The sequence below is a fragment of the Hylaeus volcanicus genome, unplaced genomic scaffold, assembly GCF_026283585.1.
Source record: "Hylaeus volcanicus isolate JK05 unplaced genomic scaffold, UHH_iyHylVolc1.0_haploid 12164, whole genome shotgun sequence".
Taxonomy (NCBI): Eukaryota; Metazoa; Arthropoda; class Insecta; order Hymenoptera; family Colletidae; genus Hylaeus; species Hylaeus volcanicus.
In genome coordinates, this window is record NW_026533123.1 from 274,008 (window position 1) to 301,711 (window position 27,704).

At 40.2% G+C, this 27,704-nt stretch overlaps 1 protein-coding gene across 3 annotated transcripts in view; it reads left to right on the top strand.

The window, feature by feature from the left end:
- Positions 1-4,396: 4,396 nt before the first annotated feature.
- LOC128882730 (cytosolic endo-beta-N-acetylglucosaminidase) overlaps positions 4,397-27,704 on the top strand; it is a 49,627-nt gene continuing 26,319 nt past the window's right edge. The window contains exons 1-10 of one of the 3 annotated variants that reach the window (XM_054134458.1): positions 4,397-4,530; positions 5,138-5,260; positions 5,551-5,637; positions 5,752-6,215; positions 6,292-6,735; positions 6,821-6,995; positions 7,071-7,289; positions 7,367-7,716; positions 7,791-7,973; positions 9,493-9,843. In XM_054134458.1, coding sequence (XP_053990433.1) covers positions 5,983-6,215; positions 6,292-6,735; positions 6,821-6,995; positions 7,071-7,289; positions 7,367-7,716; positions 7,791-7,973; positions 9,493-9,616 — 1,728 coding nt within the window. In that variant the 5' untranslated portion in view covers positions 4,397-4,530; positions 5,138-5,260; positions 5,551-5,637; positions 5,752-5,982 and the 3' untranslated portion in view covers positions 9,617-9,843. The other 2 variants (XM_054134459.1, XM_054134460.1) reach the window with 2 other exon arrangements.

Here is a 27,704-nt window from a genome sequence, read left to right on the forward strand (position 1 = left end):
CAGCATAGGATTCATAGAATCAACTCCCACTACCGATTTTTAACCGAATTCAGAGTAAATAAACCGATGCGTTTTGCATCTCGTGGGCTCATTTTCTTGAGGACACGTTGAAGTTACGTCGCGCTATATCTTAAACCCGCGAGGCAAGATCGGGAAGAATCCCCTTCGACCAAAGTAAAACAAAGTAAAGTTCGGGTGATAGTAATCAAGAAAAAATAAGACGCAGACCGTGTTACCTCGTCGTTAGATCGGGAAGGATCCCCTTCGAACATAGTCTTGAAACGTTTTGGTAAATTCTCCTTCTATTGTAAACGTGACCCCCGCATTTCAACTCGGTGCGTAACCTTGAGAGTAGGAATTATTAGTTTCCGCGATATATATACAGAAAACATTTGTATAGTCCTAATTAAACCTTTGAATACATACATAGTTTAGTAGAGTAATCCTAATTATATTCTTCAGTACCTATCCTATTGAATTATTAAACTAAGGAGACCCACAGCAATACACCTTTACCGCTCGAGGTGTATTGCATAGTAGAAGTTACGAGACCCCAACTAACAAATCCTAGTGGCAACCCCTACGTTAGCCATACGTAGCCACGTCCACGACATCCAACCTCCTAGTGGCAATCCTTCGTTAACCATACGCTGGCACGTCCACGACATCCAACCTACTAGTGGCAACACTACGTTAGCCATACGCTGGCACGTCCACGACATCCAACCTCCTAGTGGGAACCCTTCGTTAACCATACGCTGGCGCGTCCACGACAACTTTCCAACCTCCTAGTGGCAACACTACGTTAGCCATACGTAGGTGCGTCCATGAAAGCACATCCCTATTAACAAAATTGTCCAAACGACAACTATCCTCGGCAACGCGGCCGAAACAAGCCTCACAGCCCACGGCTCGTAACAGAAACGAGCTAGGTTCACGAGCTAATCTTCCAAAAATTAATTCGTATGGTGTGAAGTTAGTGACTTCATGGACAGATGTGTTGTAGGAAAACATTGCAAATGGAATCAGCAGGTTCCAATCTTCATAATTATGCATGTAATGCTTGAGATATTCTGTGAGTACTATATGACTTCTTTCCAAGGATCCATTGGTTTGAGGTCTGTATCCAGAAGTTGTAATTTGTTTAATTTTGAATATTTCAGCCAAGTTTATCATCAGGTTGCCGATGAAACGGGTTCCTTTATCCATTAATATTGCACGTGGTGTTCCATATATTGCGATAAAATGTCTCGCGAATGCGTCTGCTATGGTAGTAGCTCGAATATTGGGTATTGCTACTGCTAGACAATATTTTGTTAGATTGTCCTGCATAGTGGGAATGTATCTATTGCCACTGGGTGTAATCGGTAGAGATCCAACTGTATCTAGAGAAATCTTATCAAATGGTTGCAATGGTGTATCCGTAATTCACATTGGCTGGTGGGTCTTTACACATACTAATTTTTGTTCTTGGCAACTTTGGCAGGTTCTGATGTAATCCTGAATTTCGTTGCGCATGTTAGGCCAATGGAATCTTGAACGGATGCGTTTATAAGTCTTTATTACTCCTTTGTGTCCTCCGATTAAACTGTCGTGAGCTTCACGAATTATATTAATGTTATCTTCTGTAGATGGTGTGGTGATAAGGCATTGGCATAAGGTTATTTGGTGATCTGTTTCCGAGAAGGCCTCCTTCAATATATTGTAGAATTCGTCGGGTTGTAAATCGTGAAAATCTCCTGTTGCTGATATTCAGAATGATTTAACATGATTTTGTTCGAGAATGGGTACAAGATTTTTTAGTCCGTCTACCACATTTCCTTTATTAATTTGTTACGATCCAGGGCAATAGCGACGCGCGTGTGAGCCCTGCGAGTGGGGTGGATTCGAGAATTGCACCGATACGATTAATTAGTATGTATCAATGGAGCCGAAGATTTGAGGATAGAGTAGATAATGCAGACGACTCTGATGCGAAGTCAGATAGTTGCAGGAATCGGTATCTCCCAGTGAAGGGTAACCGTAGGTTCAGGTGTTTGGTTGTCTTGGTTATTGGAGACAAACGCAGACGCCTCTGACGCGAAGTCAGGTAGCTGGAGGAATCGGTATCTCCCAGTAAAGGGTAACCGTAGGGTAAGGTTCGAACTGTGAGGTTGTTGGAAAAAGTGCAGCGACTCTGGCGCGAAGTCAGATAGCTAGCAGGATAGGTTAAGTTTAGGAGTTCGGATTAAGTACACAATGACTAAATCGTATTGTTAAAATGTAACACTCGTCGTTAATAAAGCCTCGCAACTTGTTAATTTAATAGAATAATAACTCGAGCGGTAAAGTTATTATGTTGTGGGATCGTTACACTGGCTAGGATTAGTGATTTCAAAGTAAAAGTTTGATGATTGATCTTACAGACTTTTAAGTTTACACAAAGAGTATATATTCAAAAATAACTATACTAATTACAAGTGTGAAGTGTCGTGTTGTCGCGGTTAGTGTATGAAGTTAAGATTACCTAAGTGTTGCGCGGTGTTGACGCACTGGCGATGCGGGGGTCGAGAGTACTTTTATGGCCGTAATAGATTTTAAAACCATCTTCGCGGATCTATGTGGTAACAATGATCGAAAGGAACTGAAGCCCGATCTCATTAGAGTGCTACTCTACAGACGATCAATGTGTCTCTAACGAGTAACTCTTTCGTACTAGCCCCCGAGCAACGAAAATCGTGGGTTTATATATCCCTGTTGGTGGGGAACTGCCAGTGATTTCCATATTAGGAAATTTGACGGTTAGGATTTTCGTTGCTCTGAGGTCGGCAGCTGTGTGTACTGGGAAAAGGGTAGATTAGAAAGTATCCCACGCAACGCGAGACAAAGATGATATTAAGAGGATGCAGCTGCAGGATGCACTCCAGTGAGACCGAGCTCCAAATTCCAGAAGGGTAGATAAAATAAAATTAATGAACGCGAGCTTCTAAAAAACGGAGAGTTTCTGTATACGTAACATTTCATATGGATTATTTTAGATTATATTCTCGCTAACTGAAATATTTATGATTTTGTTTAACAGTTTTTGTTCAACACAAAAACGTGTTCATTCTTTCCTATTTACTCCCCCGTCAGTCGAGATAGGGACTTGAAACTTAGCACAGATTAGTCTTTTTTGAGAACCTACCGAAAGTATCATCGCAAATCAAAATCGGTATAAGGGCACTTTTGACCCCAATAACCAGCTATAATCTTCGGAATGTTTGCTGCTGAAGTTTTTCGAAGGATGAGAAGGAGGCAGTGTTATTTTAAACTAAAAATAGTATAGATTATGTTAGCATATAACACTAAATAGAACCCTCTAGCATTTTCAATTTTCAAGTAGAACGTCTTTTTTGCTAAAAATCGACTGTTTCTAAAAAGAATCTCATATCTTTTGAAAACTGAGAAATGGAGCGATATGGGTTTTAGATTTATATTTGAGACGAAAATTACTACAAGAATCACCCATGAATAGTGTAATTTTTCGCTTCTGATTTTTCTACTTGTCAAGGAATTGTTTTCTATATCTTGTAATCAATTATTTAATTTTTAATAATGTTACATGTTACACAATATAATAATTTGACAGTTATGTTAATTTCATAAGCCTAGATCTATCTGAACATCAATACAAGATGTTCCAAAAATGTTGTAACACCTTGAAAAGGGTGGTTCGGAAGGTGATTTGAAACAACTTTTTCCTTAGCGAAAATGTTGTCCGAGGTTTCGTTAAGCAGATATTAACAAAAAAGCATATACCGTCGGAGCGCCCGCGGTAGCGTATGAGCGCGGCCCCGCCTATCGTGTAGCCTACGCTCAACCGCCATATTCGCGTTCTGATTGGTCGGGGTTTTCGCTTATGAAATCACCTCCTGAAACACCCCTTTCAAGGTGTTACAACATTTTTGGGATACCCTGTATAGAAGATATCACAGTTATTGTAGTTTCATTCAGAGTATCACATAGTAAATGAGTATTTCTTTGATATACTATAATTTAGAAATGGGTATAGTTTTATTCGAGCAATTGATGATAAGTAAATATGAAGTATCATTTTATTGTGATCTAAACCGTAATTTTTATTATACGAATACCGAATCAAAAGTTATTTATCTTTCGTTATTCGAAATTTGTCACCATATAGTAGGAATTTTCCTTCTTGTTGGAGCGTTTATTAAGATTTATTTGTAGAACGGACTCCACGTAGTTCGTCGGCACGTTCGACTCGAAGAAACAGATAACGTTCCAATGTTTAGAATACAGAGATACGTCACCCGGACTACAATTAGGGAGTCGGCTTCAAACTTCGGTCGCGACCGGTCAAGAAAATATACCGCGTAGTAAAAGGCAGTAATTTTTGTCACGCCTACGGGAATTCGTAATTCACGGTAAAATCACCCGGGGCTTGTCGGCAATAATCGACCAATTAGGCGTTACGGATGACGTCAGGATATCTTCTTATGCGGGAGTTTCCATCGGAACTCAGCTTCCGCAACACAGTGATTCCTGGTAATCGGGATATCTTCCCGCACAGAAGACTCCATTGGAACCGAGTTTCCATATCCTAGTGATTCCTAGTAATCACGCATATCATCTGGACGTCTTCTCGCGGAGAAGATTCCAACGGAACACTATTCCGTATCGTCGTGATTCTTGCTAATCCCATATATCATCTGGACGTCTCCCCGCGCAGGAGACTCCAACGGAACACTATTCCGTATCATCGTGATCGATCCACAACTTGAGAATTATTTCCCAAAAAATCCGGTGTCACGCGATTAATCGCTGACAGGCACCCGACCTTCGTGTATATGAAAATATCAATCAAGTCACACGCGGCATACTCACACCAACAATTCAAATGTTATAAATTCAATAATTTAAATCAAGGGTTTTTATACCTTCGGGCTTTTTCCCTTCGTTAATCATTCATCAAGGGTTTTTTATCCCTTCGGGCTTTTTCCCTTGCATCGACGTTAAAATAAACTATTACTTTTCATTCACCATAGCCACAATTCATTATTTATAATACCTTTATTTTTACCTAAATATCCTGTCGGACAGTTACGAATTTCGATCCTTCCTCGAACCGTCTTTATCTCCGGCGTGTGTTTAGATTATTCTAGACCTGAAACCAAAGGGGGAACGAGTTCGAAAGAGTATATCAAAGAGTATTAGAATATTCTAATACTCTTGGGAGTATATTTCGAAAGGACAGATCATTCTTGTCCGAACCGAGGTAAGACCGAGTCAAAACAGTCAAGATATTTTAATCGAATCGATTGAGATTTTTTATGTTAAAGAGTTTCGATCGAACACTCCTCTTTGCTGTAAGATTAGCTAAACAAGTGTTTTATATTACACAAATATAAGAAAAACAAGAGCATTATGTATTTTTTGAAATACTTGGTAAACAAATCCCTCTAGTACCACAAATCGAAACTAACTTGAACATGTATTGGGGGAATAGGTTAAGTTATTTGTTAATAAATGGTGAATTTATTTACTCAATTATTAAATTAATTACAGTGTTCCACGTAATTTGCTTGACTATATTTACTTCAAACTGGATTTTTTCATACAATTCTTACAAGATTTGGAAAAATATACGTTTTTGTAAGTATTTTAATGAATACATGCACATGCTGGAAGTTCCAATCGTATTTATTACTATTACTTGTTAACATAGATAAATTATAATTTAATTCATTGCATTGCATTTTATTTCAGATAAGAATGTACTTACTATGTTATCTATATCAACAGCTGGCAGATAACATTATAAAAAAGTTACGTTTTAGTGATATGCATGTTCCATTTATTGCAGTAATTATCAACATAATAGATATTCTCTGTTGTTATAATTCTTCCGGTGATGTAAATAGAAGGGAAGAGCTCCATACAAATGTTCTTGTTAGAAACTAGTTCAAAGTCATCTGCGAAACAATACAAGTCAGAACGATGGAAGCCCAAGTCATAGAAGTACAACCTTTCAAGACTTTGAAGGAGCTATATGATAAAGTAAACAATTTACAATTATGGCCACATATTAAGGAACTGCGGGAATCGACGGATTATGTATATTGTGGTTCTGATATAAATATATCAAACATATATCTGAAAAAAGTTGATAGAGAAAACCAACCTAAAACGTTACTTTGTCATGACATGAAAGGTGGCTACCTAGAAGACAGGTAATATTTATAGATAAAAATTTAAGTATTTGACATACATAATAAGTATTACATGTAGTATACATGTTTTCTTCAGATTCATAGATGGGTCAAAATCTCATGATGCTTACCTTTTTTATCACTGGAGTGTCATTGATACATTTGTGTACTTTAGTCATTACTTTATAACGATACCACCTTTCGGATGGATTAATGCAGCTCATGATCATGGAGTAAAAGTTCTTGGTACTGTAATTACTGAAAGAGAAGGTATTTGGGAGCCTATACTTGAATCCCAAGAGACAGCGAGAAGGTTTGCAGATGCCTTAATTCTGGTTGCAAAATTTTATAAGTTCGAAGGCTGGTTGTTGAATGTTGAGAATCAAATTCATAACAATCTAGTTAATAATTTAATATATTTCATGAAATACCTAACAGAATGTATTCATACACAAATTAGAGATTCTGAAGTTATTTGGTACGATAGCATAACTAATAATGGAGAGTTGAATTGGCAAAATGAGATAAATGATAAAAATGTGTAAGTGTATCGCTTGTATTTTTATAATTGTATTTTTTGACTTTTTATGGTACTTCAATCCAATAGTTTGTATTTAATATTCCAGAGAATTCTTCTTAAATTGCGATGGCATTTATTTGAATTATAATTGGACCCAGTCAAAGCTTTTAAATAGTTATACACTTGCAAGAAGCCACAATCGTAATGTGCAAGATATTTATGTAGGGTTGGATGTTTGGGGAAGAGGTTGTCCTGGTGGTGGTGGCTTCAACTCTTCATATGTAATTATAATAACATTACAAATTCTATTTAAATAAAAATGATTTAAAATTTATCTATTGTATCATAATGTATAGGCTTTGGAAAAAATACGACAACAAGGGTTGTCAGTTGCTATTTTTGCATCAGGTTGGACCCACGAATTTTTCGGACCCAAAACGTTTCATGAATTAGAAACTTTATTCTGGGCGCAACTGTTTCCTTATTTGTACGTTCATGTACCTATTTATGAAAATGAAGTATTCAAAACATCCTTCTGCCATGGAAATGGTAGTTCTCATTACCGCTATGGAGAGGTAAATTGAACTACTTCCAAATATTACATTACACAAAATCATAATTATCGTACAACTTAAACGAACACGTTCTACAGGTACAATTCGAGATGCGTGTTGTAGAAGGAAAAAATATATTTGAAAGAAAATCGTTTTATAATTTAGCCATGCAAAAGCCTCAGATTTCTGTGCCTATTCCACATCTGAAATTTATGCACGTTCTTAGAAATTCGGAAAACGAAGGTGATAAGAGTCAGTGTTCGAAAATGCCGATAGAATGTATTTACGAAACAAAAAAACATGCTATTCGAATATTAAAAAACATCGTAAACATCGAAGATAAATCGTCCATATCAGACATAAACTACTTTGAATTTTGCGATCAATTCTCTTACGAGGGTGGTGGTTGTCTAAAATTAATAACGAATGATCCTAAATTGTATCACAGGTGAGAATTATATACATATTTTATAATAAAAATTGTTATGCTCAACTAACTATTTTTTATTGTTTTTTATATAGATTATTTCTAATTCACATTGAATTTCAACAAGACATCCATGCAACTGTTGTATACGAAGAAACGGGATCACTCGAGGGAAACGCAATACGAAACGAGCCGATATTGATACTGGCTAACGATACTGGCTTGAAATCTATCATGTCATACAGATCGGAAAACGTCAACCCCAGATGGAAAAAGTGGTAAGTCGACAAAATACAGTGACTCACAAAATTGATCAAACACTTTTTTTTTATTGTATTATTTAATCGCGCGATGTGTAATCGTTATTTATACATTTTTGAAAAGATATTCAATGTATAATTTGATTTTTTACATTAATGACAAAAATGCAAAATGTATCAAAGAAAACATTGATTAGAAAAATGATAAATCAATAAGTGGAAAGCTGGATTTAATAGGAAAACGTGACTTTAACATGAAATTCTTCTAATGGTTTGTTTATCTACGAGCCAATAACTTTCTATATATATTTTCTTTAGTATACTTTCTACAAGTTTTCTACATTGTTCAGAACTAATCTTGTTTCACACTTCCATTGAATTACACCATAATAACAAAACATTAGAATCAGTTTCATTAAATTTGACAATTACTTTCTTTAACCCTTTGACAAGTAAGCATTTTTGGGAAATACACACAGTTTATGAGTAGGCTTTGTTCCGTACATAAACAAAATTTTATTTCTTACATATATTTGACTGCATACTTTAATACATAAACTAGTAAGTTATTTAGTAGTAGTTATTTAATAATTATATTACATGTATTGTATATCATATTCATTTTTAAATGAATGCGGAATCTGAAAATTTTTTGTTATTATTTGATAAAATTTTTAAAACAGCAAAATACAATGTAGTGTATCAGATAAGTACTTACTTCCAAAGTGTTAAAATTCATTTTTTGTGCATCGAAGGGTTAATTGGGCCGAAATATTTTCAATAAGGCTTAGGTCTGTTGATTGTAACGGTCAAATCACGACATTAAATCATTTATTTTGATGCCGTGTATTCGTAGTACTTGACGAGTATTTAGAGTCGTTATTGTACTACAAATTTTTAATTTCTCCGTACTTACTGACGATAGTTGATATGTAGTTCTTTTTTCTTAAATTTTTTAGGTTGCATCAACTCATAATGGTCATTAACAACCACAATAGTAAAAATACTTGGGCTTAACTTAGTGTCAAACTGCACACGGATGTAGAAAGACACATTTCGATAGATTATATATAACGTCAATAATTTTAACGTGTTTCAACAACTGTAGTATGTTAGAACATGATTCGACACTGTTGGTTATCTCTCTGAGGTTGCTATTTATCCGGTAAAGGCTTTATCATCTATTGTACTTTTGGCAGACCGTTGAAATGTGTTCCATCATCATATCGATGTTGTAGTCACATGTTGGTTGAAGAACTCTATTCTTGATTTTGGTTCTTTTAAACAGGACTCGGTTTATACGAACTTGAGAATTCCATCTTTCCTTCCAAACTATGGCATATATGCCTTTTTAATCGACTTCGAAATGAAGGAGGTTACTCAATTCGACATACAGGGTGTCCATGCTAAAGTGTGACAGACGCATATTTCAATAACTATTGATGATACGAAAAAATTGTTTATATGTAAATTGCAGGATACAATGGGCTCTATATTGTTCCGTAAACGAAAATTTTTTTATATTATTAATTTTAAGGCTTCTTACTCCGAGACGGATGGACCAATCGGATCGAAATTTCTTGCTTATGGTAAAGCATCACTGCCACTTTATCCCATATAAAAACATTTGGCCTTATGTATGTCTAAACAGTCAGCAATGAGGTGGTTATTGTTTGCCTAAGCTTCGCAGATATTGGTGTCAAAGTTGATTAAACTGTCTATTGTGATGTGATACTCTCTGAAGCCCCATTGATGAATTGATAGTCAATTGTTCCTTCTTAGATACCATTTTAAATGTTTGAAGATCATCTTTTCCATAAACTTGCATAAACAGTATGTTACAGCAATAAATTTATAGTTGCTGATATAATTCTTTTCCTTTTTTGGTTTTTGAATAGGTACTATAGTTGCCTTTCGCCATTGTTGAGGTAATACATTGTTGTATATATTTTATAAATAGTTAAATGTAGGGGTGTGCGACTTATTCTCTACGGTTAACACTCCTTAATCCTATGTATCTATTTACACTTATTTACAATCGTGCACGGTGGCGACTTTCGCGAGGCACGCCGTTCGACGCGGAATCGGTGGCCGCGCGAGAAGTGCGGGAGCTTCTCCGCACGGGAACGTCGACGGGGAACCAGTGCACGCGACAGGAACGCTCGGTCGTGCAATCGGCCGGTGGGACGAGCTGTGCGAGCGGGTGACTCTTCACACAGGCGAGTCGGTCGAAAGACAGATGCACGAGAAGGGAGAACTCTTTGTGCGACCGGATCGGTGGGACGATCTGTGGAAGAAGGAAACTCTTTGCACAGTCGGTTCGATCGGGAGACAATCGTTCGAGAAGGGAGTACTCTTCGATCGATTGCTTCGGATAGGAGAGAGATGGTTACGAGGAACTCGGTTTGCCGTCTCGAGGATTTCTGGTTTTCGGTATTCGGAGGGCCACCTTATATACTAATTTCGGCCGTGTTTCCGAAATAGTATGTGTTTATCGGTGTGCCGGCAGCCCGTGTTTGCGTCCGCGGCTGTTGACAGTTCTTGTCTCTGGAGGTTAAGCTGCGTGGGAACGCGATTCCCACGGTCGGCGATTCGGTAATATTTCGATGCGATTATTTGCATGCTATTCGTGACGCTTCTAGGCGAGGCGTCACAAGTTCCCAGGAGGCTTAGCGAGCACTACCATATCTTAATTCCGTAATTCCGTATTTATTTAAAGTGTTAAGGATACATTAGATGCCTGATTACACTACTAAGTGTTCTTAAATTAATATGAACTTATAACCTTTGGTAATTGTTTACATTAGGGGAGGCATCTCCGATCACCTTGACCTTGATATATGTTGTCAAGGACATGTTCCCGAGTAACTTTTTCTAATAATTTAACCGGCGCTCACTGCTTATTAAAAAGTTATTAATAAAAATGTATTATAAGTATAATACTAGAATCTGCGTATATGTTTGTACGCTCGCGTAAGAGGCCGCTGTAAACACACTCGTGTGCTTCAAATGTCAACATTCATAGAATTCAGGAAAAATGGGGGTCCGGGGGCCTGCCCCCCCGTCAGGGGTTTGGAGGCGAAACCCCCAACAACGAATACTGCAGTGCACCACGCAGGTGTGTACACGGTTACCCTGAGGGGTGTTTATATTTCTGCGGGGGGTCTGGGGGGCGCAGCACCCAAGCATGCGTATATCTTCGAGGCGTATGGTTTCAGCTGGAAAACCTTTTACAAAATTTAAAAATCTGTGCGTGTGCTGGGGGCTGCGCCCCCAGACCCCCGCAGAAATATAAACACCCCTCAGGGTAACCGTGTACATACCTGCGTGGTACGCTGCAGTATTTGTTGTTGGGGGTTTTGCCCCGAGACCACTGACCGGGGGCAGGCCCGCGGATCCCCATTTTTTTCATTGTACGCCATTGCTTTTGGAAAATGTGTGGTGTATGGTTATCGTACAAGTAACAAGTTGAGGTATTAATTTATTCGTTATGTTCATCCAATGGATAGAAATAGGACATAATTTCGAAAAATATATAATACATTTTTATTAATAACTTTTTAATAAGCAGTGAGCGCCGGTTAAGTTATTAGAAAAAGTTTCTCGGGAACATGTCCTTGACAACATATGTCAAGGTCAAGGTGATCGGAGATGCCCCCCCTAATGTAAAAATTTACCTAACCTTTCCGTACATTTTTAACTTAACCTAACTTCCGCCAGGAGTGCGAATTACAATTTATTATGCATTCATTCTCGTTCTCTTTTCTTTTCTAAAATCTAATTACAAGTCTCTTTTTCTTTTTCCGTAAGTCTTCATATCGTTTTTCATACCATATTAAAAAAAAAAAAACACTGTTCTCCCTTTCTTTCTCGTGCTCGGTTCGCTCCATTCCATTCCTGGACTCTGTATAGCGCTGGTAGGTGGCGCTTGCGTTCCATTTTGCGCAGACTATACTGAATTCGGGTCTCTATCCCCATACCAGTACCATCGGGTGGAAAATCAAACCCTAGAAAGTTCCGGGTTGGTTGAAATCCCTCGGGCAATAAATCCGGGGGAAGGGGAGACCAATCTCTGTCTCCAATAAGCGACGCTTCTAAACGTCGTCTTGTAACACGGAGGGATACATAACATTCATATACGTTATGGGTTTCCATTGTTAATGGTCTAAATCAGTGCTCGGAATTACTTGCACATTTCGACCCGATTCCTGAAGCACCACCTCCTGTGACCTCACTACCGCTTTAGGCTCGACGGCCGAGCCGGCGATCGTACGCGCGACGTTGTTTCTCAGGGACGTACTACAATAGATATGTCAGGTTTGACCCGCGTGAGTAAAAATTTCCTTGCGCTGTCAGTATTTTATTTTTACAGATAAATAAAGTTATTAATGTTATGTTTAGGTTTATAAACACCTTTTATATATACATATAATAACAATAATATATGATATACATGGTTTCACGCGGGTGAAACCCGACATATCTATTGTAGGACGTCCCTGAGAAACAACGTCGCGCGTACGATCGCCGACTCGGCCGTCGAGCCTAGAGCGGTAGTGGGGTCGCAGGAGGTGGTGCTTCAGGAATCGGGCCCAAATGTGCAAGTAATTCCGAGCACTAGTCTAAATGTACCTACGTGTTCATCATCCGATGCGATAAATACTGCGATGGATGGTATGTTTGTTGTAACGGTCTCACCTGATGCGGTGACCATCTTCCCTATATTAGTGAGAAACTCACATACTGGTTGGGTAACAACATATATCTCCTTCTGCGCGCAACGAACCTTCTTTGTTTTCGTTCTGTTTTAAATCTATTTGAGACGCGGCCAAGGCTGTGGTGCATGCGTGCATACTTGCGTCAAATCACGTCCCGGATTTCAGATTTAAAAACCTGTCGCTCGGTTCGATCAAATGATGCTTGCTTTTTGTCTCACGCCTCTCTTAAACGACTCGCGTCTGGACGGGATCCTGATCCGTATTGAGTCTATCCTCGCGATTACTATTTATTAGAATTTTTAAGTTTTCGGACTTACTACTTGGTGAGGTCGAGCACCTTTTGGATGTAATGCTCCCACCGCGGGTCGTTGGATGGGATGGTCCACACTGCTTCACGGGCTCGGGGGATGGTTAACGGGGCGAGCCTCCAAGGTATCGGTGTTGGAGCCGATGCTGGGATTGATGCTAGTAGTGATACTGATGTTGGTGCTGATACTGATACTGATGCTGGTGCCTGTGCTGATGTTCGTAAAAGTTCGTTTCGAATCACTCGCGGCTTCGTTACGCACCCGAACGGAAACTTTCTCGATTGCGCTGGTCGTTAATAATCTCGTAGCAACCGCCGAATTTGCTCGCGTCTACCCGAACGGTATTTTCGCACTGTTTCGGTGTTTTTGATCTACTGAGAGGGAAAAAGTTGGAATTTATAATAGTTTTAATCGGGAATGAATCTCATGTCTCGCCAATCGTTATCAAGTCCATGCAACCTTTACGACCGCTGGTTTTGCGTCTATTCCTTTCAAAGCCGGCTCCGATGCCTCGACCCTGATCGGAATGTCCGCTTTGCCTTGGCTACTGTTCGGGAAAACCGGCTTCGACGCCTCGATCGACCCTTACAGCAAGCACGAAAGTGACTTGGAACCTGAGTACGATGACGGAAAAGAAACCCACAGCCGAGCAATGTTATTATCTTTAAGATTTCTAAGTGACCGGCTTCAACGCCTCGATCATAAATCGAAAAGATAGTTGGTTTAACTATAATTTATTCCTTTTTCCCTCTCCGAACGCGTCGAATGATTTAAGGGAAAAAATATTGGAATATAGGTTTAATGAATGAGTCTTTTAAATAAGTTTGAATTCTACGTTTATTCAAACGGCTTGGAAGGTGTTACGTGCGACGTGCAACGGCACACATCTGGAGATTTACCCCTAGCCAATTTTATGAAAAAGGGTTTAGAATACTTGTGGCTAAGGAGCTACTCTAGTCCCATACGGGTCCCATTTATCAAAGTCCCTTTATTTTAAATACTATGAGGAGGCTAAGAACGGAATTGTATTGAAGAGAGGGAAAACAAGTGATAGAAAAATTCTGTTACTAAGATGTCAAAATGTGAGTATATTATTATTATAATAGATAGTAATTGAATATATATATTCTTAAGCACAAACTATTGACAATAAAAGGATATTCAATTTAGAACAGTTTTCAGTAACACTTCTGACCTTACACACACATCCATACAACTCATCAGAACAATTTATGAATGTCGCTTGAATTTTATGTTTAGAATTTCCAGTAAGAGAACTCTCAGAGTCAATTTTATTGACTACTGGAAATTATTTGCCAATGTATGCATTAAATAACTGGAAGGGTAAAGGAATTGGCTTACCTACAAATTTATCCAATGATTTAACTGATTAGATGGTCTCTGATTTTGCTGTCGAGTTACTGCTGAAAAGAGAAACACACACACAATAATACCCATCGCACCAATAATATAGAACTTTGAATTTAATGTGCTAAGGTAATTAATATATGAAAATAAAATGAAAGAACTATAGCTACCAAATAATAGAATTAATTAATAATAAAATAAAAAAAAGAAAAAAAAATATGTGTATTAATGTCTTTCGCGAAGATAGAGTCTCTTTGTTAAATTGTTACTAAAACAAATTTTAAACAAGGCTAAGCTCAACCATTTCGCGGACTTCCCGACACGCACCTCGCTATTGTACGTCGAAGAGTGTCGCAACTTTTTAATCTCGAAGGAGACCAGAGTGGGCCTAGTCCGAAATTGTTTACGTTGCATTGCTATACGCCTAACGAATTAGGCTGCAAGGTTGATGCGTAACGAACCGTGATTCGTTAACCCTTTGTGCAGTAGGCGTATGTGTGTTTCTCTCCTTGTCTTAATCTATCTTTTACTCTTTGAGCCAAGTATGTTCCTTCACTTTTCAGTTACATTTATAATAATGATATTTTACGGTGGATTAATAACTATTGCGAAATTATTAAGTCATTAAAAATGATAAAACATATTTGGATATTAACTCTAAAATATGGCAATAAAATAATCAATAGGTCGCGTATTAAATTTAGCATATCGCTACGGACTGACTGACATAAAGAAATATTAGAATTTTGAAATACATAAAATCAGAAAATAAAGTCAATAGTAGTTTCGATGCTCCTACGTGTGTCTGAAATTAGGAATATTCCAGAATGCTCGATAGTCGGCATTATCAAACCACACGCGAAATGACTTCAAGTTACAATCTGAATGTTCTCAGAAGTAAAACTGATCTATATACATCCGAAGTTTGATCGTGGGACCACGTTGATTTCAAGGAAGGAATTTGTTATACTAATAATCTGAGTCGTGTCGCCAAGAGATTAACTAACTTATAACATCAAAGACCTTCGGTATACTCGATTAAGGAGTTCCCAGAATGCAAATGCATTATCGGACAAAATTGGACTAAAATTGGACCAAAATGTCATTTGGACAAAATGACAAGAGATAAAATTTTGAAATTCGGTACGGAACGTAACAAAGGACACGTTTACTGTTCAAGGAACGGACGAGAACTAAACTGAAAAATCAGGTCTACGAGAAAGAGAAATTTAGCGTCCATTTAAAGAAAGAAAATTCTGCCTGCGCTCTGTTTATTACCCTGGCCTTCGACGACAAACAGTCAAGGGTCTTCAGACCTGGTGGTGCCAGTCCGATACTCTAAACTTACAGAGAAAAGGGCAGTGTTTCTCAACGCTAGATTCATTTTTGTTGAAGTCAAATTATATGTTTATAATTCAACACGCTTCCTCAAAAATGAATCGGGAATATCTAAAAAATTCTATTTCAAGTATTTAATTTAAAAAAAACACAACGTCCTTCCTTGCCTTCCCTGGGAACTACACATGACCCAACATTTGTTGCGAGGATTAGGGAAACCCAGGAAAACCTAATCAGGTCATCTCAAGCACTTAAATTATAAAAAAAATAATATATAATTTTGCTATATTATTTTAGTCCCACCTTGATTCTGAACTCCAGAAATTTAACCGCCGGCAATGGCTTCGTAAAGATGTCTGCTATCTGGCGTTCTGTGCAAACAAATTCAAGTTTAATAACCTTCTTCTCTATCTGTTCCCTAGAGAAATGATATTTAATGTCGATATGCTTCGATTTCTTATGATTGCCTGGATTATTTGCAATACTAATACAGCCGTTATTATCTTCATATATTATTATCGGCTTTGAAACGTTTATATTGATGCTGATCGTTAAAGATCTTAGCCAAATTCCTTCTCGTACAGCTTCAAAAAGTGCCATGTACTCTGCTTCAGTTGATCAAGCACCTACCGAAGATTGTCTTTTTTCCAATCAGCATCAACATAACCAGTTATTATATTATTGTAATTTCCTCTTATGTAACTCAATTTAATATGACTTGTGCCTTTGAGATATCTTAACACCCTTTTCAAGTTTTGCCAAAGTTCTTTATTGTTTTTATTAGTATACCTGCTTAAAATGTTTACCGCAACACTTAAGTCAGGTCTTGTACATATCATTATGTACATTAAACAACCAATTAAATTTCTACATGGTGCTTCATACTTTTCATCTGAATTCAAAGCTACATAATCCAGTTTACTTGGAAGAGATGTACTAACAGCTTTACTTTCATGCATATTAAATTTTTCTAAGACTGTTTTTACGTATGTACTTTGATCTAAGGTTATTTTTTGATTACTTCTTTCAACCTTTATTCCTAAGAAAAGACTAATTTCTTTCAAATCGGTCATACTAAACCTACTCATTAAATAACTTTTAAAATTATTCATTGTATCCTTATTACCAGTAGCAATCACAAGATCGTCCACATAAAGCACAACATATATATTTTCAGCTATATTTCCTTTATCTAAAATATATATGCAACGATCAACTGATGAACTTCGAAAACCTTTCGTTACAAGACTCTTTTCAAATTCTTCAAACCAGCACCTTGCTGATTGTTTCAAACCGTATATAGCTTTATTTAATTTACAAACTTGATTGCTTTTACATTTAACTCCTTCAGGAACTTTCATATAAATCTGTTCCTTCAAAGTATCGTTCAGAAAAGCGATCTTTAGATCCATATGATGAAGCAATAAATTGAATTGATTTGCTAGAGCTACTATAAATCTAAAGCTTGTAATTCTTGCAACTGGTGCGAAAGTTTCATTATAGTCAATCAAATACTTTTGACTAAGACTACGTGCAACAAGACGTGCCTTGTATCTCCATGGGTTTCCGAATTCATTATTTTTAATGGTAAATACCCATTTACAATCAATTATATTAACATTTTTCGGTGTTTCAACCAAGGTCTAAGTTTTATTAATTAAAAGTGAATTTAATTCATCATTGATCGCTTGTTCCCACTGAATTTTATCATGCATCTGAATTTGGAAACTTATCCATAAACAATTGTGCACACACAAGAAGATCAAATTGTGTATCATTGTCATTATATGAAATAAGAGGACGTTTCTTAATCCGATCACTCCTTCTAAGCTCATGTTTTTCTTGTTCTTGTACTTTATCATTTTGAGAATCAGACTTATTTTGCATATCTGTTTCAATTACAGATTTATTAAGTTCATTACCTAATTCTACTTCTTCAATTACTTTTGTACTCGACTCTGGTATATCTGATTTATCGTTATCAGATTTATGAGATTCCTTGTTTATTTCTACTGATTTTGACTCTACGTCAGATGCATCAATTTTATTTCCAGGGCTTTCACTGTCCCCTTCAAATCTCATTACTGGACGAGTTTTCAAGTAATTTGTTTCGTCAACAATCACGTCTCTAACTATGACGAATTTACTATTTTTCACATCCCACGCTTTGTAACCATTCGGTTCATAACCTACTAAAATACCTTTCCAGGATTTCGCATCAAATTTAGTTTTTCTAATTTTATTATGAACGTAAATTGTACAACCGAATATTTTCAAATATTTCAATTTGGGCTTTTTACCATGCCACAATTCGAATGGTGTTTTATTTTCCGTTAAAGCTTTAGTTGGGGTTAAGTTAATTAAATATGTGGCAGTAAGCACTGCCTCTCCCCAAAATACTTTATTTAAATCTGCACCGCTTATCATTGTGCGTGCTATCTCTATAATTGTTCTAACCATTCTTTCGGAAACACCATTCAATTGAGGGGTTCGTGGAACAGTTAAATGGTAACTACTACCTTTTTGCACACAATAGTTTTTCATCTCGTTTGATAAATATTCTCTTCCGTTGTCACAATACAAGTTAACTACTTTTAAATTGAAATGAGCCTCACTCTTAGCAATAAAATCTCGAAAGATTTATATGTTATTAAATATGTTGCGCAATAGTGAGTAAACTCATCGACAAACAACACAAAATAATTTTTATTATTTATCGTTGAAGGAGTAATAGGACCACACACATCAGAATGAACAATAAATAATGATCTCTTTATGCAGCTCTTATCTTTAGTATTATTAAATGGTAACCGAGCTTGTTTACCGTTTATACTCTTCGCATAAGTCATCATTCGGAATAACTTTATGTATTAATTCTATATCATCGACCATTTGTTTCTTCTTTAATTCTATGAATTTAGATCTTCCCATGTGGCCCAAACGTCTATGGCATAATTCATAATTATTGACTACGGTATTGTTTATTTGTGAATTGCTTATTCTTTTCATATTGAACTTAAAATCGACAGCAATTAAATTATTCAAGAGCTTACCAGTCATGATGATTATACCGTTTTTCGTTACTTTCACGCCATTTTCGTCAAACGTGATGCTCATCCCAGCCTGTTGCATCTTTCTTACAGGTAATAAATTGTATGGGACGTCCTCGCAATATAAAACATCTTCTAAAACTCCTGCAATGCCTTTGTCGCTGATGACGTTTATGTTGCCTCTTTTCGTAGCATATATATATTCTTCATTCTTTGCTACTGAAATCTGCAATGGTGGTTGCAACTCCTGATAATCCAAAAAGAATTTATCACTTTTAATGATATGATCGGAGACTCCGAAATCTAAAAGAAAAGTGACGCTATTTGTGGCCTCTAATTGGTAGTCTTCTGTCATAAATGCAAAACTCGATGTTTTTTATAATAGTAGCAATCTTTTATTTTGTGTCCTTTTCTTCCGCAGTGATGACACTTCAACATGTACACTTTCTTTCCGGATTTAAATGATTGTTTTTGCGTTTTGAAATTTTTATTTTTCCATGGAGTTGAGGTTTTAGGATATGTTTTAAAGTTTTCTTTATTATTATGCACTTGAACCACTTTCGCACTAGTACCCGCACTTTTAATTTTTAATTTAACCTCGTGATTCAATAATAGAGTCTTCACGAAAGCAATTGTTAAATTATCTTCCGATAATGTCTCTATAGCCGTTATTATGCCATCGTAAGCATTTGGGAGGGTTAGGAGCAAGTGAGACACTTTATCTGTCTCGCCCAATGTTGCTCCAGCCGCTGACAATTCGGTAATGAGGTCGTCAAACACTGCAAAATGTTTCACTAACGGTGTATCACCTTGTAATTTTAAAGATAATAATTTTTTTCTTAGAGCCAGCTGGATGGCTACACTCTTTCTTTCGTATATGCAGTCCAATTCGTTAAAAATGTCTTCTGCCGTGCTACCAGATTTGACAAAACCTAGAAATGAATCTGACAAATGTTCTATGATTACATTTTTCGCGATCTTTTCGGCTTTGATCCACTCAATAGTTAACATATCTGGAGCTTCATTGTCTATAACTTGTATCACGTCTAATTTATTCATTAAACCGCGCACTCTAAGCTTCCAGACGCTGTACCGTTCACCGTCGAAAGGTACAATGTTCCGTTTTGTTTTTAAATTTTCCATAATTTTTTTTTCATTATACTAACTTATTAAAAAAAAAATGTAACTAAATTTAGTAATAATGTTATTGTTTTCAGTTCACTAAAGTAGCACTTAAACACTATTTAACTTTTAACTTATAGCCACTAAGTATTATCACTAACTATTACTAAACTATTATTACTAAAGCACTTAAAAGTGTCACTTTTTATTTAAATAATAAACCGTGAAATAAACGATACATTGGGCCCATAACCTATTGGAATATGGGTTTAATAAATGAGTCTTTTAATAAGTTTGAATTCTAAGTTTATTCAAACGGTTCGGAAGGACACGTTTACTGTTCAAGGAACGGACGAGAACTAAACTGAAAAATCAGGTCTACGAGAAAGAGAAATTTAGCGTCCATTTAAAGAAAGAAAATTCTGCCTGCGCTCTGTTTATTACCCTGGCCTTCGACGACAAACAGTCAAGGGTCTTCAGACCTGGTGGTGCCAGTCCGATACTCTAAACTTACAGAGAAAAGGGCAGTGTCTTTCAACGCTAGATTCATTTTTGTTGAAGTCAAATTATATGTTTATAATTCAACAAAAAATAATTGCAGCATGTGAATTTGTTAAATTACGTTACTGTTTATTAAGACCCGCGCACGGTCTTTTATTATAGCAATTACAAACAATTACAGTTTTTGAATAAAAAGATTCACTACCTTGGCTTCGCAATCAAACTCGATATTTGACTTAGAACGATTTCTGAATTAGAACGAGGACTCTGAACTCTGTGCAAAACTAACGACTCGACGAGGACTATAATTCTTAGACGATTTCAAACGACAACTCCGACTTTAATTCTCTTACAATTTCGAACGACAACTATGCCGAGCCCCTGAATTGCGGGCGTACTTATACCCCTAATTCGGGACCTTTGGTCTGAAAGAAGGAGAAAAAATCATACCACGTGATTATTAAAAATTCATGGGTGATGGTTGATTTCTACCCATGGCGTTAGCAATAACATCTTGCTCGAAATAATTCCTAGGTGTTTAGTCTACCCCTTATCGGTTTTTGGTGACTGACACCAACGATAGCCACTGCCGACGGTTCCTTAACTGATGCTACGCTTGAATTCGTCGAAAAGATGCAGGGTCTCATTAGATCTGACCACCCACCGGTGGGTGGTAACGAGTACTGAAAATTGTACGGGACCTGTAGCTGCGACTTAACATCTAGGAGAACCGTTATATTCTCGTGCGACGAGATAAAGCAACCGAATCCGCGGTTCACGATAGTGAATAAGTCGCGGCCGTACCGTGGTCGTATCAGGGGCACATGATGTAGCAAGAAGTAGATCACTCGCTCCGCGCCCGTAGCTATTATCGTTTAGATTCTTTTTTACTTTCTAAACGCTTCTCAGTCTAAGATATAGGGTGACGTTCGAATATACAAATACTACATCTATCTTGAACTCATTACAAGGGAAAAATATGTCCGTGGTTCGGACGGTCGATATGCGAACGTCACACAAGAACGCAGTTAATGGCAATTTTCTTGTCAGGCGATCGTCCACCGCCTGCATGTCGCGGTACGTCCGCTCACCCAAGGGCAGGTAACTTGAGAAGTCCAAGTTATGACCCGTTAATTGGTCTAAGGCAATACTGCCTGCTATTGGCCCGACTGAGTACATGGCGCTAGCCATTTCTGGCGTTTCTTTTTCTGCCCGTAATGCCGCTTCCTCGTCGTAATGGTTTTCCTTCGCTTCATCGGGGGGGTTTCCTCGTCGGAGTCCTCCCCGAAGAGTTGCATTTGCCGTTGGAGTGGCTTGTCGTCCAGGTTCAAGTACTCGTTCGACATGCTGGCTTTGGAGTGCCTGGTTCGTCGCCGGGGGGTGTTTATATACAGCCGACTGTATTCCCGCATTTGCGAGAAAGTCGGGACGCGGTTTCAACTCCTTCACGTGCGTGGTGCTGGTGTTTGTTTTGTTTATTTCGAGCTCCACTAGGTTGGGGCCACGGTGACCGCACACTCGGTATGGCCCTGCGCATTTTGGCGCGAGTTTCGCGTTAAAATCTTTCGCGGCGTCGAAGAGATGATGCGTTTTACGCAGTACCCAGGTTCGATTAAAATAATTAAAATACCCTACGATTAAAATACCCTCTCCTGTTGTGCCGAAACGCGCGCCTGATGATGCCGTGCAATCGCGAACGCGTCGGTGAGACGCGCCAAGCGTTCGACGTGTGGTTGTGGGTTCGATAATTCTTGGTCGGCGGTAACGGTTGCTGTCGGTCGGTAATGGCTGCCCGGTGGTGCCATCTCGCGGCTGAAATTCAGGAAGGCCGGCGTGAAATTCGTGACCTCGTGTTTTGCCGTATTGTACACGAACGATATTTCCGCGATCCATTGATCCCACTTCTTGTGGTCCTGGCCGGTGAGTTGCCTGATCATGGTTTTTATGACCCGATTGACACGTCCCACCGGGTTACATTGCGGTGAGTAAGGTGGTGTTCTCCTATGTTGGATCCGGTATTCTTGTAGTAATTGTCGGAATTCGCGACTGTCGAATTATCGCCCGTTATCGGATATTACCATCCGCGGGCAGCCGAATCTGAGCGCCACCCGTTCGCGGAAGGTTTTTTGGTACCTTGCGCAGGGTTCCTTGTCCTCTACCTCTTCGAGATCCTCGGGTTGTTGGGACAATGCATCGGCTACGAGGTTGGTGGAGCCTTTTCGGTACTGTATGGTATAATCGTACTGCTGTAATTCTAGGTTCCACCGCGCGAGTCTCCCGATCGGGTTGTCTATCGTTTGTAGCTATTTGAGGGAGCGGTGGTCGGTTAGGACGGTGAAGTGGTACCCTTCGAAGTATGGCCGCATTTTCCGTATGCCCCAAACGACCGCCAAGCATTCTTTCTCCGTTGTCGAGTAGTTTTTCTCGGCGGCGTTTAGCGTCCTGCTAGCATACGCGATGACGTGTTCTCCGTCCTCGTTTTCCTGCGTGAGCACTACTCCTAAGCCTTCCTGACTGGCGTCGGTTTGTAGTACAAATGGTCTCGTGAAGTCTGGACAAACAAGAACCGGCGTGGTGGCCAGTTTCCGGCGTAGAGTGTTAAACGCTTGTTCTTCGGTCGACCCCCAGGCCCATTTGCGCCGCTTCTGGAGGAGCTGAGTCAGGGGTCCGGTGATGTCGGAGAAGCGTTTAATGAACCGGCGGTACCACGAAACCATCCCCAGGAATCGTCGGAGTTCACGAAGATTAGTTGGTGCTGGAACGTCGAGTATTGCTTGAACTTTATCGGGCTCGGTGCGTACTCCATCCTTCGTAATCAAATGCCCCAAGTATTTCAGCTCCGCCCGTACGAAGCTGCATTTGTCGGGGTTGATCTTCAGTTTCGCCCTCTGGAGTCGGTGGAGTACTTCCCTCAGATTTTCCAAGTGTTCCCCGAACGTTTTTCCCATGACGATAATGTCGTCAAGGTATGCGAATGCCCGTGGCTCCAGTTCGGGGCCGATCACGCGATCTAGGAGGCGTTGGAACGTGACCGGCGCGGAGAGGAGGCCGAAGGGCATCACTTTTAATTGGTATAGCCCGCGGCCGGGCACGGTGATGGCAGTGATGGGTCGACTTTCTGGACCAAGGGGTACCTGCCAGTATTCGTTGGCGAGGTCTATCGTAGAAACGTACCGTGCTTCTCTCAGTTTGTTCAAGGTCGCCTCCACCTGTGGTAGCGGGTAGGCGTCCTTCTAGGTGATCTGGTTGATCTTTCTGAAGTCAATGCAGAAGCGTTTCTTCCCATCCTTCTTGTTAGCTAAGACTATGGGAGAACTCCATGGGCTTTGCGACGATTCGATCACTCCTTCGGCTAGCATTTTATTGACCTCCTCGTCGATGATGGCCTGCATAGCTGGGTTCCGTGGTGTATACCGTTGTTTGATTGGAGTGGTATCCGGTCGGAGACGGATGCGGTGTTCGCCCAAATGGGTAGGGGTATTGATGGTTTGGAATTTTGCCAATTCTTCGTCCAAGAGTCGTCGCAATTTCCTAGCCTGGTCCGGGTTGCAGGGCATCTTTCCCCCTGGAGGTTCGACTTCGGCGGTGCCTGCGCCGTAGAGAACGGACCGTCCTTGCACTTGGAGGTGGACGCCTATTTCTTCCAATAAATCCATACCGATTATTACGGCTTGAGTTACGCTCACGGTCCCCAATCTTCGCCGTTAGCGAGACCTGCTGGGTTATCTTCTGCTCTGCGCCATCGGTCATCCGGGCTTGGTGCTCGACGGGGACGGCCCGGATGCCGTGGAGTTGACTTCGGCGTGCCACATCGCTGCGGATGTATGATCGAGCGGCGCCGGTGTCCAGGAGCGCTTGATATTCTGTCCCCAGACACGTAAATGGGAGGTAAATGCGGTTATCGCATCTTATTGGTCCTCGGGCAGTGCCACCTCGGCCAGGGGCCGGGGTGCGCCCTCCACCTCGGTCCTGGTAGCGTTTCCCGTCGGCTTCACGCATTGGTAATCCTTGGTGAGCCGTCCCTTTCGTCCGCAGTAGGAACAGGATAGTTGCGCGGGTTGTCTGCAATCCAAGCGTCGGTGCCCTCGCTGCCTGCATCGCCAACAGCACGTGTCGCGATCGTACCGTACGGCGATTTCATGGACAAATCCTTTACTGGTTCGTTGGCGCGGCGCGTCTTCCGTTCTTCGGGATCGTTGTTCCCGCATAAGGGCTTCGTATTCGTCGGCGGCCCTTATTAGTTCTGGTATCGTGGTGATATCGCTCCTTCGAATATATTGGCGATATTCGAGGCGAAGGTTGCGATATATTCGCTCCAATTGGTGGAGTGAGGTGAGGTCGCCGTGGCTTCGCATTATCGTCCGGATGGCTGTGATGAACTCCCGGGCGGTTTCTCCGGACTTTTGTTTTCTATTGATGATCGCTTTCTCGAGATCTACTAACTTTTCGTTAGGAAGATAGTAGAGTTTAAAATTCTCGAGGAAGTCGCCCCAATTTGCTATGTCGTCTCGTAGGTTACGATACCAGAGGAGGACCTGTCCCCTCAATATCGCGGGCAGGCATCGTACCATTTGACCCTCCGGAATTTCGTACGCCTCTCGGAGCTCCTCGATGCGCTCCAGGAAGCCTTATGCGTCTCTGGTCCCGTCGAAGACGCACCCCCACTTCCTTACTCGGTCCATGGTGGTCGTCATGGTCGGTACTGGGATGGTCTCCTTGGTCGCTTCGGTGGGGTTGGGATCTGCGCTGTCACCCTCTTTGGGCATGCTTTCTTCTCCTTTCTCCTTCTCCTGCCTGGCGTAGTCGGGTTCGCAGGTCGGCTACGGTTCCCTCCTCGGAGAGGTTGATTCGTCGTAGTTCTTCGACTAACTCGTCTTTTCGTAACGAGTGAACCCAACGTGACATTTATTCTCGCCAATGTGCCGATCGAATCACGACAGTCCCTGTTCGGGCGTCATTTGTGACGGTTACTCGCTGGGAGTGCCGAGCTCAATCGGTACACCGGGTTCGGGAGTTAGGCGGAGAATAAATTTTCGCTGGTTTGCTGTAATAAATAGGTTTTATTCGGCAGCTTACGCTGGAGTCAGAACTATATATATATATATATAGCTAGTAACAAGTAATAGTAAAGATAATATAACGATAATATAAAGTAATAATAAAGATTTTAATAACAATATATATATTTTTAGCGATTTTTCAAAGTCTCGATGTGGGGGTTGGGGTGACAGATTTGCACGGGGGACTTTGGAGGGACCGATGGGTGGGCCTCTTCATTCGTCGGTCGTTTCAAGCGTCTCAAAGACCTGCCACACTTCTGGGTCGCTCCCCACCTCCAGTTTGGGCCTCTCTCGTGTGTCGGGAGCGCCATGATCCCTCGGTAATCCTTGTCCACGTCTTGAGACAAGCATGCCTCGCAGGTTTGCGTACCGAAATAATGTCGGAAGTAGATACACTTGGTAGCATTTTTCACACTCTTCGAGGTAGTTCATCTCGAAGGTGTGTCCATCACACAGCGCGCAGTCCACTGCGGTGCCTCCGTATTCCTGGGTGATGAGCTTATGCTCCATATTCACCCTGAACAGTTCCCTTTTGTATTGGCTGGTCCTCGTGATCTTGTGGAAATAGCACTTCTCACAATACTCCCGTCCGCTAGGGAGGTGAACGGCAGCTATTTTTTGAAGGCACCCCAGTTGGTGCGGCCGGTGGAGATCGGGCAGAACTTCCCCGAAGAAAATGCGGCGCTCCAGCCTCATTCTGGCGCTTGTTTCGGTTTCTATAGTTAGTTAACAGAAGAAAAGAGGTTTGCTACTAATCGGATAGATATTTTTTCTTTTTTTTTTTATATTGTCTCCTGTATATATATAAATGTAATTAACCTGGCAAAATTCAAATTTCCTTACCAAAATAGTGGGCCCTTAGACTGAGAAATTCATAGTTGCTAATTGTTTCCTTATTTCTATATACGACGCTTCAGGGTGCTCCGCGCTTTCTAGTTGGTGTATCGGAGGGCTTGATGGGGGAGCTTCTTCGATGGGTCGTTAATGTATCTGAAGCTCTTCGTTGTAGCTCGTTGTTCCCTTTGAGAGGTGTACCAGTAGATGTGTGATTGATCGCCATAAGGCTGCTATCAGATGCAAACCCCAGCCATAGATGGAGTGCAAGGTATAACCATGCACTATGGTGTCTATTATTAATTTCAGTAGTTGAACCAGGCCCATAGGCGGTTTACAGCGCTTTCGGCAATCTGGTCCAGCGTTTGGTCGTCCATGAGGTTGAACATGTGCACATTCCCCTTGGGTATGCTATGTCCCATGGCACCATGTGCAATGGTGTTGAGCATTGTTGGTTTCTCTATCGGGAACATAATGTGGTCCCGTAGTTTCTGCAGATCTGTTGCATCGTAAATTCCACTGGTTGCAAGGTTAGAAGGGTTGATGTATTTCCAAGATGATTCAGTGATGCGTTGGATGTTGTGCGGTGCTATCGTTTCTGTGGACATTGGTGAGAATTTATACCAGGTTCCATGTATCTGGTACATTACAGGAAGAAGTTCACTGCATTCTCTCGGTGTGGATTGTCGAGTTAAGATTCTGCTCTTAGGTGTCAGGAAATAAGATGAGTTTTGATGTGTAACGGGTAATTCCCGATGGCATTCCTCGGTTCTTCGGATGGAGCATTCAACAGGAATACATTTTACTAGATGTATGACCTCGCCAGCTGTAGTTGCCATGTAGCCGGGTTCTTTCATTATCGAGTACGCCACTTCATCTGGGGCTGTGTTTGCAAGAGCAAATGCGTTTTTTAGAACCCGTGTTTCCAATGTGCACTTTTGCTGTAGTATATCCTGGTACATACGCGTCATCTGCGTGCGTATGTGTTTCTCTACATATATGAATTTCGAGTTGACGTAGGCAAAAATGTCTAAGTTTTGAACTGAAATTTTTCCTTGAATTTTGAATGTGTTCCCCTTGGATGTTTCCAGAATGAATAATTTTGGATGTTCAGTTTTCCGAAGTGTGTATCCGCATACTGGCAAGTCAGTGGTGTGGGTCAGTGCAAACGTAGTTTCTTGCGTGGTGACTGAATATATTACCGGGCCATTTTGATCTGGTTTAGGACTTAGTTTGGTGGCAATGCCTTCGTAAAGAATATCGTAATTGTTGAAGTGGCAGTTGTCTTCAGGCACCGTCGACCAGTACGTGCTGCTTCCGTCGGTGTCTAGACAATAACCATCCGATGCAAGACAATGAACTCCTGAAGGTAGAATGATCTGATTGGTAGCAAGTTTTATCGGTGCCCAAAAATTCTTCAACGTGAATTTTATAGATGCTTGGCCGACTA